The 16,974-nt window shown below is 44.8% G+C and overlaps 1 protein-coding gene across 5 annotated transcripts in view; it reads left to right on the top strand.

Moving 5' to 3' along the window:
• The first annotated feature begins 2,422 nt into the window (after positions 1 to 2,422).
• The window catches only part of RTN3 (reticulon 3), an 84,074-nt gene continuing 69,522 nt past the window's right edge, over positions 2,423 to 16,974 (top strand). The window contains exon 1 of one of the 5 annotated variants that reach the window (XM_055296745.2): positions 2,423 to 2,878. In XM_055296745.2, the coding sequence (XP_055152720.1) occupies positions 2,737 to 2,878 (142 nt within the window). In that variant the 5' untranslated portion in view covers positions 2,423 to 2,736. The remainder of the gene's footprint in view (positions 2,879 to 16,974) is intronic. The other 4 variants (XM_063642398.1, XM_055296437.2, XM_055296612.2 and 1 more) reach the window with 4 other exon arrangements.

The raw sequence follows: 16,974 nt of genomic DNA on the forward strand, positions 1-16,974 counted from the left end.
ATTTTGGAGGTCTCTTCAAAGTTCCCAGGATTGTGTTATACACACAGCACATGATCAATACACATTCATAGAACTGGCCGGGCACAGTGGCTCCCACCTATAATCCCAGGCGTGGGAAACTGAGGCAGGAGGATCACCCGAGGTCAGGAGTTCAAGACCGCGCTGGCCAACATGGTGAAACCCCGTTTCTACTAAAAATACAAAAATTAGCCGGACATGGAGGCACGTGCCTATAATCCCAGCTACTCAGGAGGCTGAGCCAGGAGAACTGCTTGAACCCGGGAGGCGGAGGTTGCAGTGAGCCAAGATCGCACTACTGCACTCCAGCCTGGGTAATAGAGCAAGACTCCATCTCAAAAAAAAAAAAAAAAAAATTTCCGAAAGGTCTGAAAAGAACAGTAAGATCACGTGCATATCTTGCTTTTTAACTTCTCTGCTGCTACATATTAGGAAAATGGACTTCCTTCCAGCTGGAGTCTCCAGATTGCAGCAAGTACTGTCAGAGTTAGGTACTAGCATCATTTATTTCCTTATCTAGCACCTAATAATGTAGATTTTTGTTTGTTTTGTTTTAAGGAACAGAGCATTTAATAGACCAGAAAGAAGGAAGGAAGAAGAAAACAGCTCCCCTAATAATGTAGATTTTTTAAAAAACGTATGCACATATCAGAATGGGTAGATAACTGGCTTGGTTATCAGATCTGCTATTATTTCCCTTTGCCATCCAAGAGACAGTTTACTGCATTATCAGCTGATGCTGTAAGTGCCAGGGTAAGATATTAGCCACAAAGTTATTTTGGAAAATATTTTTCTATGCCTTTTTCAGAGCATTGCAAAGGCCAGGAGTCATCCTCCCACCCCCTGGGGCTTTACCTGACCTTAAAAACTCAAGGGCAGATGTAGTACACAGCTTGTTTTAGAAGATCCCCACTGGTCAGATCACCTTTCCCCTCAGTGGCAGCTTGGCTGACCACCTCCTGTTTCATGAGGTTGCATCTTTACAGGATCTGCTGATCCTGCAATTGTACTTTGGGTCATCGATTGCTGCTTTAGCAATAACAGTCGACAGCCTTGATTTTTATTATTTCCAGGATACAGTCCTTTTTTTTTTTTTTTTTGACGGAGTTTTGCTCTTTCATCCAGGCTGGAGGGCAGTGGTGCAATCTCGGCTCACTGCAACCTCTGCCTCCCGGGTTCAAGCAATTCTCTTGCCTCAGCCTCCCGAGTAGCTGGGATTACAGGCACCCGCCACCACGCCCAGCTAATTTTTGTATTTTTAGTAGAGACAGGGTTTCACCACATTGGCCAGGCTGTTCTTGAACACCTGACATCAGGTGATCCACCTGCCTCGGCCTCCCAAAGTGCTGGGATTACAGGTGTGAGCCACCGCGCCCAGCCAACAGTCCTCCTTTAACAAAGACTATGCACCTTTCCAATATTTTGACCAGATGTAGGGAGAAGGCTTTGAATTTGGCAATCCAGCCCAGAAAAAGCAAAAAATGAACAAAATCCAATTATAGGCTAGAAATCTGGTTTTAAATACATGTTCTGCTAAGGACCCCTTTTAGTCTATGAATAAAATTCAATTATGTGTATTTTGTGCCTTATTCTGATTTTTTTTTTTTTAACTTTTTTTTTTTTTTTTTTTAAGGCAGGAAGGTTCTCGCTGTGTGGCCCAGTCTGGACTCCAACTCCTGGGGTCAAGTGATCCTCCCTTCTCTGCTGTAGCAGAGACTACGGGCCTCTGCCACTGACTGCGGCCTTATTCTGAATTTTTAATATCTAATTTTATCATCCCCCATAATCACAGCCAACATTTTCTTATCTCCTGGCTCTTCTTCATCAGCTCAGCTTTTTTTTTTCCCGTCTAAAATATGTCGTCTCTACCTGACAGTCTATTCGGAGGAAAAGAAAACCTTAAGACTCAAAGTGGACCCTTCTCTGGCAACAGTAACGAGATAAGAATACGAAGCAGGTTCTGCGACTGCATTGCAATGTGATTGGAATGAGTAATCGTTTTTCATTCTGTACAGCATCTTTCTCCACCTACCAAATGGGGGGCCGTGCCATCTCTGCCTCTCGGTGAGGAGATATTACGACACAGCCAGAGAGATTCACAAAGCACCTTGCAGAGTGGGCCTAGTCTACACTCTGGTTTTCACTTTTTATTGGAGTCACAGGTGGGAATGCATCAAACAAAAGATATAGGCTCTGGAATGTATGGGAAAGAGAGTTTCCATAATGGAAGCCCAAAGAAATTTCTACCGTTAAAATACATAATCTGCCAACCCTAAAACATTCACATAAAGAGGTAGGAGGGAATACTACCCCCGCAGCTCCCCGATTCGGCCGCAGTCGTGGGCGGGGATTGGGGCTTGGGTACGCCCTTTGCGTCTGGTCCCCAAGGGACGCTCCCCAACCCTCGGCGCGCGAGGCGCCGCGTGAGGCCGGCTTTGCCCCTCCTTCCCTGCAAGAGCGCGGAGCAGCGGTTCTTGCGCCTGCGCCCTGTGCCGCTGTGCGCTTTGGCACCAGCTCGGAGCCCTTTGTGCGCATGCGCGCTCGCGCTCCCGCCCTCTCGCTGCGCTCGGCTGAGTCAGTCAGTCTGTCGGAGTCTGTCCTCGGAGCAGGCGGAGTAAAGGGACTTGGGCGAGCCAGTTGCCGGATTATTCTATTTCCCCTCCCTCTCACCCGCCCCGTATCTCTTTTCACCCTTCTCCCATCCTCGCTCGCGTAGCCATGGCGGAGCCGTCGGCGGCCACTCAGTCCCCTTCCATCTCCTCGTCGTCCTCCGGAGCAGAGCCGTCCGCGCCCGGCGGCGGCGGGAGCCCAGGAGCCTGCCCGGCCCTGGGGACGAAGAGCTGCAGTTCCTCCTGTGCGGGTAAGGCGCGCGGGGAGCCCCCGCTCTGGGAAAGAGGGCGAGCGGGGGCCTGGGGGCTGGGGGGATTAGGAGGCGAGGCGGGAGGAGGGCGAATTACCCTCGACTACTGAGGGCTTCAGCCCCCCTGGGACGAGCCATTGGAAAATGGGCAAAAGGGGAAGGGGAACGTAAGGTTGTGCAGGCGGTGAGGAAATAGCGGGGTGTGAGGAAAACAGGTTGGGGGCGGGGAGATAGTCCAGTGGGCGTTAACGCCAAGACTGGGCAGGTGGGGAAAAATACCAGCTCGTGGGATAAAATGGAGAGTTGCTCGATGCATATGGTGAACCTGGGTGATTTAGTGGAGGATTAGAGAGATTGAGAGGATACGGGCAGGTGGGTGGTGGGAGAAACAATTCGTTACGATTTTTGAGGGGATGGTGGTGAAAGGGTTGCATTGCAGGTTTGCAGACAGGTGTTGACATAATCAAGCATTCATGATAGTCCTCCAAAATATTTTTGGCTGCCCACGGGGAAGATGAGGAAGTTTAATGGAAGCATTGTAGCCCGTTTTTTTGTTTGTTTATTTGTTTTGTTTTTACTGTTTTCGGCTGGACTCCATGAATGCCGGATTTTTCTGAGGCTCCGAGGTAGAAGGAGGCGTGATGAGAATAGCTCAGGGAAGATTTGGGAGGGAGCTGCTGATGGTCCAAGATGGATCCGTGGCTGCATCTGCAACAGCCTGCTCTTCCCTGGCGCTGCGTGGGGGTGGGGACACGCAATCAGTCGCTTATATTCTAGAAAATAGAGTCATGCTAAGCTATCAACGTGTTTTGATTTCATCTTTTCTATGGGCTACTATTGATCGAAGTATAACAAAGGGGGGTGTTTACTGCAGAAAGGGGGAGGGGGAGAACATTCAGACAAAGCAACGGCTGGTTGAGTCCCCTTCTCCCATCTCTCTGAAAGACTAAGAGCGAAGCTGCAGACCTCCTTTAGTTTCCATTGTATACGCGTCTGCCTGCTGGTGGGAGCTGCCTGGCAAGCTCCCCTTATGTAGAAATCTGCAGTGCAGATGCCTTCTTAAGGGGGGAAAAAAAACCACCATGGGCAGGTGGTAGTTCTTAAAGGAACGGAGTCTTTGAAGGGAAAAAAAAATGCGTTTTGTTAAAGGAAGGGCCGTAAATTCGGGAGAGTAGAGATAATTTTGCTCTCTAGTTATATTGAAGGATTTTGATAATTTTTTTTTAATGCTTTGTTGTCTCCTTTGGCAGAATCTTGGGTTGTAAAGAAAAAATTTCTGATCTTAGCCTTAGATGTATTATTCTCTACGTGTTTTTCTAACAGTGAATTTTCACCTGTCTGAGAGCTTTGGAGCCCTGTTGGATTTTTCAGTGTGGTTATGGCCATTTCAGTAGAAACAGGCAGTGTCAGGAAGCTTTTGCAGATAAAAGAATGAGGCAGCAAATTTAGAACCCTGTCCCCTTTAAACCACCAGCCGTTTCTCCAAATTTTTGTGTTCTGGGCTAAGGTCCAGATGAGCAGCGACTTCCTTATAACTTAGCAATTTGATATTTTTGCATTAATCACCTGTCATTGCTTACTGTTTGGTAGGCCCTTTTGTGCGTACCTTTTGGATTTTCTTGATTTTTCGTTTTTGATTCAGACCTAAGTTTTAGAAATTTGGCTCTGTAAGCTCAAGATAAGACAGATGTTAAGTGTTGAAGAGTCATTCTAGTTAGCAGATTTGAAAATTTAATCCTAGTTTATTTATAACTAAATGGTGAAATCATTTGAGATTCAACTTTTTCGTTCTTTTAATGCACTTATGGAAGAACTGGCCTAGTAGGCCAATGAAATAAAGAGTATTTTGTTCACAGACACACAGTCATACCACAACCTAACCGGCACCTAAATTGGCAATACGAATTTAATGACATAACGTATTTCTGTTTGGCTTATCTTTTTTTGTCATCTACCCTTGTCACAATTTTTATCTATTTATTGTGTAATTTTTGCACTCCTCTTTATGATAATGGAAAAGGTACTGAAATTATGTGTTTTGCCAAAAGTAGTAGAATTTATATCATGAAGTGCTGTTCCAAGTACATGAGTTTGCATTACATTTTTCCGAATAATATTAAATGCCACAGTTTCCACTCGTTATTTCTTTGTCTTTTCTTTTCTTTTTTTTTTGAGACAAGATCTTGCTCTGTCACAGTCTGGAGTGCAGTGGAGCCATCTTGGCTCACTGCAACCTCCATCCACCTCCAGGGTTCAAATGATTCTCATGCTTCAGCCACCCGAGTAGCTGGGATTACAGGCGTGTGCCACCACACCTGGTTAATTTTCTTTTGTTTTGTTTGTTTGTTTGTTTGTTTTGAGACAGAGTCTTGCTCTGTCACCCAGGCTGGAGTGCAGTGGTGCGATCTCAGCTCACTGCAACCTCCGTCTCCCGGGTTCATGCCATTCTTCTGCCTCAGCCTCCCGGTAGCTGGGACTACAGGCGCCCGCCACCACGCCCGGCTAATTTTTTGTATTTTTAATACAGACAGGGTTTCACAGTGTTAGCCAGAATGGTCTCGATCTCCTGACCTCCTGATCCGCCCTCCTCGGCCTCCCAAAACGCTGGGAATACAGGCATGAGCCACCACACCCGGCCCACACCTGGTTAATTTTTATATCTTTGGTAGAGATGGGGTTTTGCCATGTTGGCCAGGCTGGTCTCAAACTCCTGGCCTCATGAGATCTGCCCTCCTCGGCCTCCCAAAGTGCTGGGATTACAGGTGTGAGCCACCGTGACCAGCTTTACCCATTATTTTTTAGATTTGTATTTCTTAGATGTGCTGTAGACACTTATCACTATTAGCACTTAAAACAGTGATATATAGTAGTACTTGGTAAGTATTTGTTGAATAAATTATCAAATTTACGAGCTAGAAAGGCACACTTGAGAAATAAACTAAAGACAGACTCTTTTTGGAGTCTCGCTCTGTAGCCGAGGCTGGAGTGCAGTGGTGTGATCTTGGCTCACTGAAACCTCTATCTCCTGGGCTCAAGCCATTCTCCCACCTTAGCCTCCTGAGTAGGTGGGATTACAGACATGCACCACCACGCCCAGATAATTTTTGTACTTTTAGTAGATACGGGGTTTTGCCATGTTGGCCAGGCTGGTCTTAAACTCCTGACCTCAAGTGATCCGCCTGCCTCGGTCTCCCAAGGTGTTGGGATTACAGGCATGAGCCACACGGAGCCCGGCCGAGAGACTTTTATCTTAAATGCTTATCCATTGCAAATGTGCATTCATATTGTCTAAAAACCACTAATACAGTTTTGGTGGGCCCATTGCAAGATCCTCATTTTTCGGGTCACTACTTGAACATAAAAGTTTACCTTAAGATACTGCAGCGTGGGGCCGGGCACGCTGGCTGACGCCTGTAATCCCAGCACTTTGGGAGGCTGAGGTGGGTGGATCACCTGAGGTCAGGAGTTAGAGACCAGCCTGACCAACATAGTGGAACCCTGTCTCTACTAAAAAAATACAAAAATTAGCCAGGCACAGTGGCGGGCACCTGTAGTCTCAGCTACTCGGGAGGCTGAGACAGGATCGCTTGAACCTGGGAGGCGGAGGTTGCAGTGAGCTGAGATCACACCATTGCACTCTAGCCTAGGCGACCGAGCAAGACTCCATCTCAAAAAAAAAAAAAAAAAAAAAAAAAGGTACTGCAATGTGTAGTAATCATTTTTATTGCAGAATCCTTTCCTCCTGGCAGGATGTTTTAGTCATGTCACAAAGGAAGTGTCTCAGGGTTTTGCACCATGAAAATAAGATGAAGTTTGTTATTCCAAAATTTAACTTATTTAAAATGTAGATGCTAAAAAAATTACCTTAATTGTGAAAAAAAAAAAAAAAATCTGCACGTATTGCTGTCATCCTCCAGCTTCATGTTCTTTCACCAAGCTCCTCTTGGTTTTGGAGAGTCGTCTTGGTTTTAGTTAAAGAAAAGTAAGTGATTGCTTGGTGTCCTACAGAAAACAATTTTGTCTTGACCGACTTGTCCAGTAATGAATTTTATAAGTATTAGTTACTACATACAGGTAGAGAGTGAGTGATGGCACTCTGTACTTTAGCGCCTTAGGTTCTAATGCAGCCAGCAATGTAGTATGCTTAGAGATGGGGATCAGGGGTCAGGATGGTTTCCCAGATTTCTGCCTTTGAAGGAAACTGAAGATTTCAGAGGCAGAAATTTTAGGTTGAGGTAAAAGAGACTGAAATATTCAGTGTTCATTTCAGAGCAAGAGTTGCCTTTATTAGACCTCAAGTATAGAGACATGTCTATCATCTGAACTTTAAAAGTACTTTAATAGTTTACTGATGACACGATGTTGAAATTCTATAACTTGGCCGAGCACAGTGGCTCATGCCTGTAATGCCAACACTTTGGGAGGCCAAGGCAGGCGGATCACGAGGTCAGGAGATCGAGACCATCCTGGCTAACATGGTGAAACCCCATCTCTACTAAAAATACAAGAAATTAGCCGGGTGTGGTGGCGGGCGCCTGTAGTCCCAGCTACTCTGGAGGCTGAGGCAGGAGAATGGCGTGAACCTGGGAAGAGGAGCTTGCAGCGAGCCGAGATTGTGCCACTGCACTCTGACCTGGGGGACAGAGCGAGACTCCATCTCAAAAAAAAAAAAAAAAAAGAAAACATTCTATAACTTGCTAGAGACTGCTTTTTTATTGTTATGAAAGTTGGCTGAGTGTGGTGGGGCTCACACCTGTAATCCCAGCACTTTGGGAGGCTGAGGTGGGTGGCTTTGCTTGAGCTCACGAGTTTGAGACCAGCCTGGACAATAATGGTGAAACCCCATCTCTACAAAAAGACAAAAAAGCAAGAATTAGCTGGGCATGGTGATGTGCACCTGTGGTCCCAGCCACTTAGGAGACTGAGGTGGGAGGATGGCTTGAGCTGGGGACAGAGGTTGCAGTGAGCTGAGATTGTGCCATTGCACTCCAGCCTGAGTGACTGAGCCAGAACTTATCTTAAGAAAAGGAAAAAAGGAAATCATGATGCCAAAATAAAACTACATTTTATATGTTTGTTCATAGCAATTAGCTCAAAGCACAAACGGCTTGGGCAATTTTTTGAAAAAGGTTTTGCTTTAAATATTTCTTTTTTTTTTTTTTTTTTTTTTTGAGACGGAGTCTTGCTCTGTCTCCCAGACTGGAGTGCAGTGGCACAATCTCGGCTCACTGCAAGCTCCGCCTCCCGGGTTCACGCCATTCTCCTGCCTCAGCCTCCCGAGTAGCTGGGACTACAGGCGTCCACCACCACGCCCGGCTAATTTTTTGTATTTTTTTTTTTTTTAGTAGAGATGGGGTTTCACCGTGGTCTCGATCTCCTGACCTTGTGATCCGCCTGCCTAGGCCTCCCAAAGTGCTGGGATTACAAGCGTGAGCCACCGCGCCTGGCCGCTTTAAATATTTCTTTCCTCACTCATGAAACTTAGTTGTTCTGTGTACTTTTTATGGCTTCATTTTCACACTTTGTTCTAACATATTAATCAAATGTGAGTATGTAATTTGTGTTTTGAGTTAACCCTTAAATAAAAAGGAATGTGGCCCCCTGTCCAACACTGACATCATCTGAGTGTTACATTCGTGTCAGATTATCAGTGGCAGTGTAATGTGTTAAAACACAGACTTGAGCTCCAGGAATGCCTAGATTTCAATCCTGGCCCTGTCTCTTAATAATTATGTGATCTTGTGCAAGTCCTGAGCCTCAGTTTCCTTAACTTGAAAATTGGGATAATAGTATCTACCTTGGAGTTGGTATGAAAAATTAAACACAATTTGGCTGGGTGCGGTGGCCCACGCCTGTAATCACACCACTTTGGGAGGCCAAGGCAGGCGATCTCCTGAGGTCAGGAGTTCGAGACCAGCCTGGCCAACATGGTGAAACCCTGCCTCTATTAAAGATACAAAAAATTAGCTGGGTGTGGTTGTGCACGCCTGTAATCCCAGCTACTCAGGAGGCTGAGGCAGGAGAATCGCTTGAACCCAGGAGCTGGAGGTTGCAGTGAGCCAGGATAGCGCCATTGCACTCCAGCCTGAGCAACAGGGTGAGACTCCATCTAGAAAAAAAAAAAGTAAACGCATTTATAGGGCTTAACACAGTGTCTTGCCCGTAGTAAATAACTGTACCGTTAATGCGAAGAAATGACATATAGATCAACAATGTGACCTAGACACATTTGCTTTGTACCCTTAAATCCTGACCTTTGTTAAATAATAATACCTAATGTTTGACAAATCCATTTATAGGTTACAAACTACTTGCACATATTAATAGATACAACTTAGCAGTTCAAGTACAAATGAGAAATCTGTCTTCCTCACAATCAATGACTATTGTTATGCCTTTTTTCCCTTCCCACATGGGAGTCAGTTGTTTCAGTTTGTGGCCCTTCATGTTAATGTCATAAAGCTGCCACCCGCTTCCACTAAGGTGGTCTGTTAAAGAGGTAGAGGGAGGAGCCAAGATGTTTCCCAGAAGGCTTGGCATGAATCACTATGCTTAAATACTTACGCAGATTCTGACTAATAAGTGTTGTTATGATACGTTAGGAAACCCCTTTCGGCACGGAAGCGAGCATACAGGAGACAGCAAGAATGGTCATGTCAACATGGCCTGCAAATGCCTGCTGACTTGGATTGTTTTTATTCTCCAAGAATAAGAAGTGGTTTTTTTTGTTTGTTTGTTTTTGAGGCGGAGTCTTGCTCTGTCGCCCAGGCAGGAGTGCAGTGGTGGGCTCTCGGCTCACTGCAAGCTCCGCCTCCCGGGTTCACGCCATTCTCCTGCCTCAGCCTCCCGAGTAGCTGGGACTGCGGGCGGCCACCACCACACCTGGCTAATTTTTTGTATTTTTAGTAGAGACGAGGTTTCACCTTGTTAGCCAGGATGGTCTTGATCTCCTGACCTTGTGATCCGCCCACCTCGGCCTCCCAAAGTGCTGGGATTACAGGCCTGAGCCACCGCACCCGGCCAAGAAGTTTTTTTTAATGCTGTTTTTGTTTATTGTCAAATTCACAAGTAATGGAACCACTCTGGTCAAATTAAACAACGAGTCTACATACATTTAGTAGGTGCACCTTTACCCTAAATTGTCATTTCTAAGGGGTTATTAAGTGGCTGGTAAGAATTTCAGTGTTTTTATTCTTGGTGTTTTAAAGATGGGCTGAAAATAAAAACCAATATTACTGCTTTTATCAAATTCTCCTGTGAGGAAATAATGTATTTATCCCGATATAGGAGTTACCTGTGTAGTCCTGTGCATGTTTCAAGCCTTGTAAAATGAAGTTTGGTAATGAAGGAACTGGTGACGTGTTGTTGAAGGGAAAAGGGAAAGTTGAGCTTTCCAGTTTTGTTTGAGCCAAGAGTATGTTGTGCAGAGAGACACTTCTCTTTACCCATAATCCTAGAATTTACCATTTTTGTAATTCTAAACGGAATTACAAAGCCTTCATTAAGTAGGTTTTCTGATATAAATGTGCATATTTGTTGTGTGCACTTAGCTTATAGTTTGTGTTAACTTTATTGTTGATGATGAATTTAGCCTCCTAAAGTATACAGACTTGTGAAAAATTCAGTTTTGTAGTAAAACTTTTTCTCTTAATTTAGCTAATCCTCTCTGTATTGTTCTAATTTTCTGAAGTAAGCACTCATAGTAAAACTTTTTAGACAAAAATTAGCAGGTCGATATTTTGTTCATATAATTAACTTATTCAGAAGTTGCCCAGAAAACTGACTTAACCTTCTATTCTGTTCATTTATGACAGCTACTAGTTTTAGAGTTATTTTGGATCATAGGGTATGTTGTAGATGTTTTGAAAGAAGTATGTGTGTTAAATAAGTTTAGCTGGCCGGGCGCGGTGGCTCATGCCTGTAATCCCAGCACTTTGGGAGGTCGAGGTGGGCGGATCACCTGAGGTCGGGAGTTCAAGACCAGCCTGACCAACATGGAGAAACCCCATCTCTACTAAAAACACAAAATTAGCTGGGCGTGGTGGCACGTGCCTGTAATCCCAGCTACTAGGGAGGCTGAGGCAGGAGAATCGCTTGAACCCAGGAGGCAGAGGTTGCGGTGAGCCGAGATCGTGCCATTGCATTCCAGCCTGGGCACCAAGAGCAGAACTCCGTCTCAAAAATAATAATAATAATAATAATAAGTTTAGCTGTAATCAGTATTGCTTGTGATTGCATCATTGAAGTCTTCTGGGCATCTGTGAGTTTTGTAAGACATGTTACTCTGTGATATTGCAACCTCAGAAAATCTCTCTACTGTAACAGGGTTTGCATTTCCATTTTACGTATGGGAGAAGGTTATCAGCAAGTGGCCTGCTCTTGTGATTTTTTTTTTAATTTCAAAGAACTATTCTTACCTGTTTTCTCCAATCAACTGATTTATTATCTCCTATAACCGTATCATCGTAACCTAACCAGAGGAGACAGTGAGCTTATCAGCAAGTGGTCCACTCTTGTGATTTTAAATTTTTTTTTTATTTCAAAGAACTTTTTTTTTTTTTTTTTTTTTTTTTTTTTTGGAGACAGAGTCCCCCTCTGTTGCTCAGGCTGGAGTGCAGTGGTGGGATCTCTGCTCACTGCAACCTCTGCCTCCCGGGTTCAAGCGATTCTCCTGCTTTAGCCTCCTGAGTAGCTGGGATTGCAGGCATGTGCCACCATGCCCAGCTAATTTTTGTATTTTTAGTAGAGATGGGGTTTTGTCATGTTGGTCAGGCTGGTCCCGAAGTGCTGACTTCAGGTGAACTGTCCTGCTCGGCCTCCCACAGTGCTGGGATTACAGGTGTGAGCCACCATGCCCAGCCTCAAAGAACTATTTTTACCTGTTTTCTCCAATCAACTGATTTATTATCTCCTGTAACCATATCATCATAACTTAACCGGAGGGGGCAGTGAGCTTTTTGACGTGTTCCTCATTGGTAGCTTGCCCTTCAAGATGTATGGAAGGACATTCTGGAAAGCCTTTTGTTATGAAAATTTTGTCCTGTTATTTGAACATATTTCAACGGAGGATGAGATAGAAATGCTTGACCTCATGAATACTTGATTTCATGATATCTTACATTTGTGTACTGCTTTATGATTTAAGTTGTGCCCATATGTTACCTTAATTCAACAACTTAGCTCTTTGCCAGGTGCTATGGAAGATAGAAAGGTAAATAAAATATAGATCATTCCTCTGGAGGCCATATTCAATAGACGAAAGACTTGCATTATGTTTATCTGTGAGGTAGACAGGTAGTGATGTAACCCCCTTCTTACAGATGGGCACTCAGGCACAGAGAGTTTAATGCCCACGCTTTAAGATTTGAAGCAACATGTACTAAAAGTGGCTCAGTCACCCCTTCGAATTCAGTGATCAGTTTAACTTAAAAGCCTTAATTTCTGGCTCCATGGTTCTTAAGCCAGGTACCTTTTTATTTCACGGCTCTACGGAAGCTTTTCTAGTCAAGTTCACCAGATATTTTCCACATTGTTAAATTCAGTGGTCACTTCTCCATCCTCCTCTTAACATGCTTTCACAACAGCTTTTGACATAATTGATTACTCTCTCCTTGAAATACTTTTTTAATTTGTCTTCTATTACACCGCATACTCACTCTCACTGGCTTTTCATCCTCTGTCTCCATAAAATTCACCATTTTAAGGTGGGTTTTAGTGTATGCACAAGGTTGTACAGCTATCTCCACTATCTAATTCCAGAACATTTTTATTACCCCAAAGAGAAACCCCATATCTGTTAGCAGTCATTCACCATTCTTCCCTCCCCTCAATTCTCTGGCAACTGTTAATCTACTTTCTGACTCTGTGGATTTCCTTATTCTTGAGATTTAATATTGCTAATTCTTTTTTTTTTTTTTTTTTTTTTTGAGATGGAGTCTCACTCTGTCACCCAGGCTGGAGTGCGGTGGCACGATCTCTGCTCACTGCAACGTCTGCCTTCTGGGTTCAAGCGATTCTCCTGCCTCGGCCTCCCAAGTAGCTGGGATTATAGGCATGTGCCACCATGCCCAGCTAATTTTTGTATTTTTAGTAGAGACAGGGTTTCACCATGTTGGTCAGGCTGGCCTTGAACTCCTGACCTCAGGAGATCCACCCTCCTTGGTCTCCTAAAGTGCTGGAATTACAGGTGTGAGCCACTGCGTCTGACCTAATTATTTTTGTGGAGATAAGGTCTCACTATGTTGCCTAGGCTGGTATTGAACTCCTGGGCTCAAGCGATCCTCCTGCCTCGGCTTCTCAAAGTGCTGGGATTACAGGCATGAGCCACAGTGCCTGTCCCAGTCTTTCCTTTTAAGTTTGTTCTTCTCACAGTCTTCAATCTCAGTAAGTGGCCATTCTGTTCTTTCCTTCTTTTGCTCAAATCAAAAACCTTGGAGTTATGCTTGATTCCTTTCTATCCCTCATACAAGCCGTCAACAAATGGTTTTGATTCTACCTTCAAAAAGATATCCAAAGTCTGACCAATTCTGTCAGTCTCCATTGCTATCACCCTGGTCCAGGGTAGCTCTCTTAGATTATTGTAGATGCCTCCCATCTGGTCTCCCTGCTTTCTCCCTTGCCTCTCTTCAGTCCATTTTCCATACAGCAGCTGGTATAAGCCTGTGAAAATGCACGTTGCATCATGTCACTTATGGGCAGAGTGCTACAGTGGCTTCCTGTTACACTCAGTAAATGCTGATATCCTCAGAAGACTTATTAATAAATACCCTGTAATATCTGGCCTCAACCTCTCCCTTTCTCACCTGGCTTCAACCATACTGGCCTCCTTGTCTCACTCTGTCTCCCAGGCTGGAGTGCAGTGGCGCGATCTTGGCTCACTGCAACCTCTGCCTCCTAGGTTCAAGCAATCCTCTCACCTCAGCCTCCCAAGTAGCTGGTATTACAGGTGCTCACCTCCATGCCCAGCTGATTTTTGTATTGTTAGTAGAGACGGGATTTCACCATGTTGGTCAGACTGGTTTTGAACTCTTGACCTCAAGTCATCCACCCACCTCAGCCTCCAAAAGTGCTGGGATTACAGGCATGAGCCACTGTGCCCAGCCTTCCTTGTTCTTTACACCAGAAATAACCCTCTACCTCAGGGTTTTATTTGCTGTTCACTCTGCCTAGAATGCTCTTCTCTCATTGCAGTAGACTCAAAGTTTATGTCCCCACCCCTGCAACCCGGCCAAATCATATGTTAAAACCTAACCCCTGGCCGGGCGCGATGGCTCATGCCTGTAATCCCAGCACTTTGGGAGGCTGAGGCAGGCAGATCACGAGGTCAGGAGATGGAGACCATCCTGGCTAACATGGTGAAACCCTGTTTCTACTAAAAATACAAAAAAAAAATTAGCCGGGCATGGTGGCGCGCGCCTGTATTTCCAGCTACTCGGGAGACTGAGGCAGGAGAATCGTTCGAACCTGGGAGGCGGAGGTTGCAGTGAGCCGAGATTGTGCCACTGCACTCCAGCCTGGGTGACAAAGCGAGACTCCATCTCAAAAAAAGAAAAAAAAAAAAAACACCTTCAGAAGGAAGGAATGTTTTATAGACCACTTTGATTTTCTTTTTTGCATGTGGCAGTTTTAAGTTATTAAAATCAGTACTTTTTAATGGGAACAACTTGACCCAAAATTTGTCACAGAATTTTGAGACCCATTAAAAAAGTTCAATGAGAAAGAAAAAAAGAGAGATGGGGTCTCACCATATTGCCCATGTTGGTCTTGATTGAACTCCTGAGCGCAAGAGATCCTCCTTCCTTGGCTTCTCGATGTGCTGGGATTACAGGCGTAAGCCACCATGCCCAGCTTCCTTATTGGTTTTGTCCAGCAACTAGAACTAGCCCTTGGCTCATAAGAGGTATTCAATAAATATCTATGGGAAGAATGAGTGGAGAAACTCTTCCCAGAAAAACATGCATATTAACAAAGTATTGTGGCCAGATGCAGTGGCTCACACCTGTAATCCCAGCACTTTGGGAGGCCTAGGCAGGTGGATCACCTGAGGTCAGGAGTTCGAAACCAGCCTGACCAACATGGAGAAACCCCGTCTCTACTAAAAATACAAAATTAGCCGGGCATGGTGGCACATGCCTATAATCCCAGCTACAAGGGAAGGCTGAGGCAGGAGAATCGCTTGAACCTGGGAGGTGGAGGTTGTGGTGAGCCGAGATCACGCCATTGTACTCCAGCCTGGGCAACAAGAGCGAAACTTCATCTCAAAAAAAAAAAAAAAAAGTATTGCATAGTTTTCACAGGGTTCATGAACTGCTGTCAAATTCATTCATAAACTTCAGGTTAAGAACATTTGGTTTTTGAAAGTCAAATTGTAAACTTTGTTACATGCTTATAATTCATAATTTCTGTAAGACCTCTATGGAAATGGATGTATCCATTTAAGTGCTGAGGAGAGAGTTTTCCTGTAAGCCCATAAAACTATATCTGTAATAGAAATATGTTTAAGGTTAGCCTCTTTTATTTCTTCTGGACTGTAGGTATTTTCTACTAGTGACTTTAATCCAGAAAAACATGTTTTCATAAACACTTGAATGCCACATTGTGACATATTAGAAAGAGACTCTGGCTGGGCACAGTGGCTCATGCCTGTAATCTCAGCACTTTGGGAGGCCAAGATGGGAGGATTGCTTGAGCCCAGGAGTTTAAAACCAGCCTGCACAACATAATGAAAGCCCATCTCTACAAAAATTAAAAACAATCTGGGTGTGGTGGTACGTGCCTGTAGTCCCAGCTCCTTAGGAGGCTGAGATGGGAGTATCACTTGGGCCCTCAAGGTCAAGGCTGCAGCCGGGCGCGGTGGCTCAAGCCTGTAATCCCAGCACTTTGGGAGGCCGAGGCGGGCGGATCACAAGGTCAGGGGATCGAGACTATCCTGGCTAACACAGTGAAACCCCGTCTCTACTAAAAATACAAAAAATTGGCCGGGCGTGTTGGCGGGCGCCTGTAGTCCCAGCTACTCGGGAGGCTGAGGCAGGAGAATGGCATGAACCCAGGAGGCGGAGCTTGCAGTGAGCCAAGATCGCGCCACTGCACCCCAGCCTGGGGGAAAGAGCAAGACTCCGTCTAAAAAAAAAAAAAAAAAAAAGGTCAAGGCTGCAGTGATTGCACTACCACTGCACTCCATCCTCCGCAACAGAAGACCGAAGACCCTGTCTCAAAAAAAAAAAGAAGACTGGGGTATTAAGATATATTTGTAACCAGTTTATTAATTAATTATGTTTTTTTTTTTTTTTTGAGATGGAATTTTGCTCTTGTTGCCCAGGCTGGAGTGCAATGGTGTGATCTCGGCTCACCGCAACCTCTGCCTCCCAGGTTCAAGCAATTCTCCTGCCTCAGCCTCCCAAGTAGCTGGGATTACAGGCATGTGCCACCACATCCAGCTAATTTTGTATTTTTAGTAGAGACAGGGTTTCTCCATGTTGGTCAGGCTGCTCTTGAACTCCCGACCTCAGGTGATCCTACTGCCTTGGCCTCCCAAAAGGGCTGGGATTACAGGCATGAGCCACCGTGCTTGGCCTATTAATTTATTTTTAAGACAAGGCCTGGATCTGTCACCCAGGCTGGAGTGCAGTGGCATGATATCGGTTCACTACAACGTCCATGTCCTGGGCTCAAGCCGTCCTCCCAGTCCTCCTGAGTAGCTGGGACTATAGGCGTGGCTGTTTTTTGTATTTTTCTAGAGATGAGGTTTCACCATGTTGCCCAGGCTGATCTTGACCTTATAAGCTCAAGTGATCCGTCCACCTCAGCCTCCCAATGTGTTGGGATCATAGGAGTGAGCCACCGCACCCAACCTTTAACCAATTTCATATCTACATAGTCCATTTTGTTTCTGTCAGGCTTTCTAATTTTCTTTTGCAACAAGAGTTCTGCTTTGTTCTTCCTCTTAGATTGCATATACATTTACTCTAATAAATGGTACAAAGAAAGCTTTCCAACTCTTTTTAGTGATGTAACAGAAGAGTGGGCATCTTGGAAATTAGCACTGTTTTGACTTATATGAGAGGGAACTGCTGTCTTAGTAACTACTACATTAATAA

This window comes from Symphalangus syndactylus, chromosome 1, assembly GCF_028878055.3.
Source record: "Symphalangus syndactylus isolate Jambi chromosome 1, NHGRI_mSymSyn1-v2.1_pri, whole genome shotgun sequence".
NCBI lineage: Eukaryota > Metazoa > Chordata > Mammalia > Primates > Hylobatidae > Symphalangus > Symphalangus syndactylus.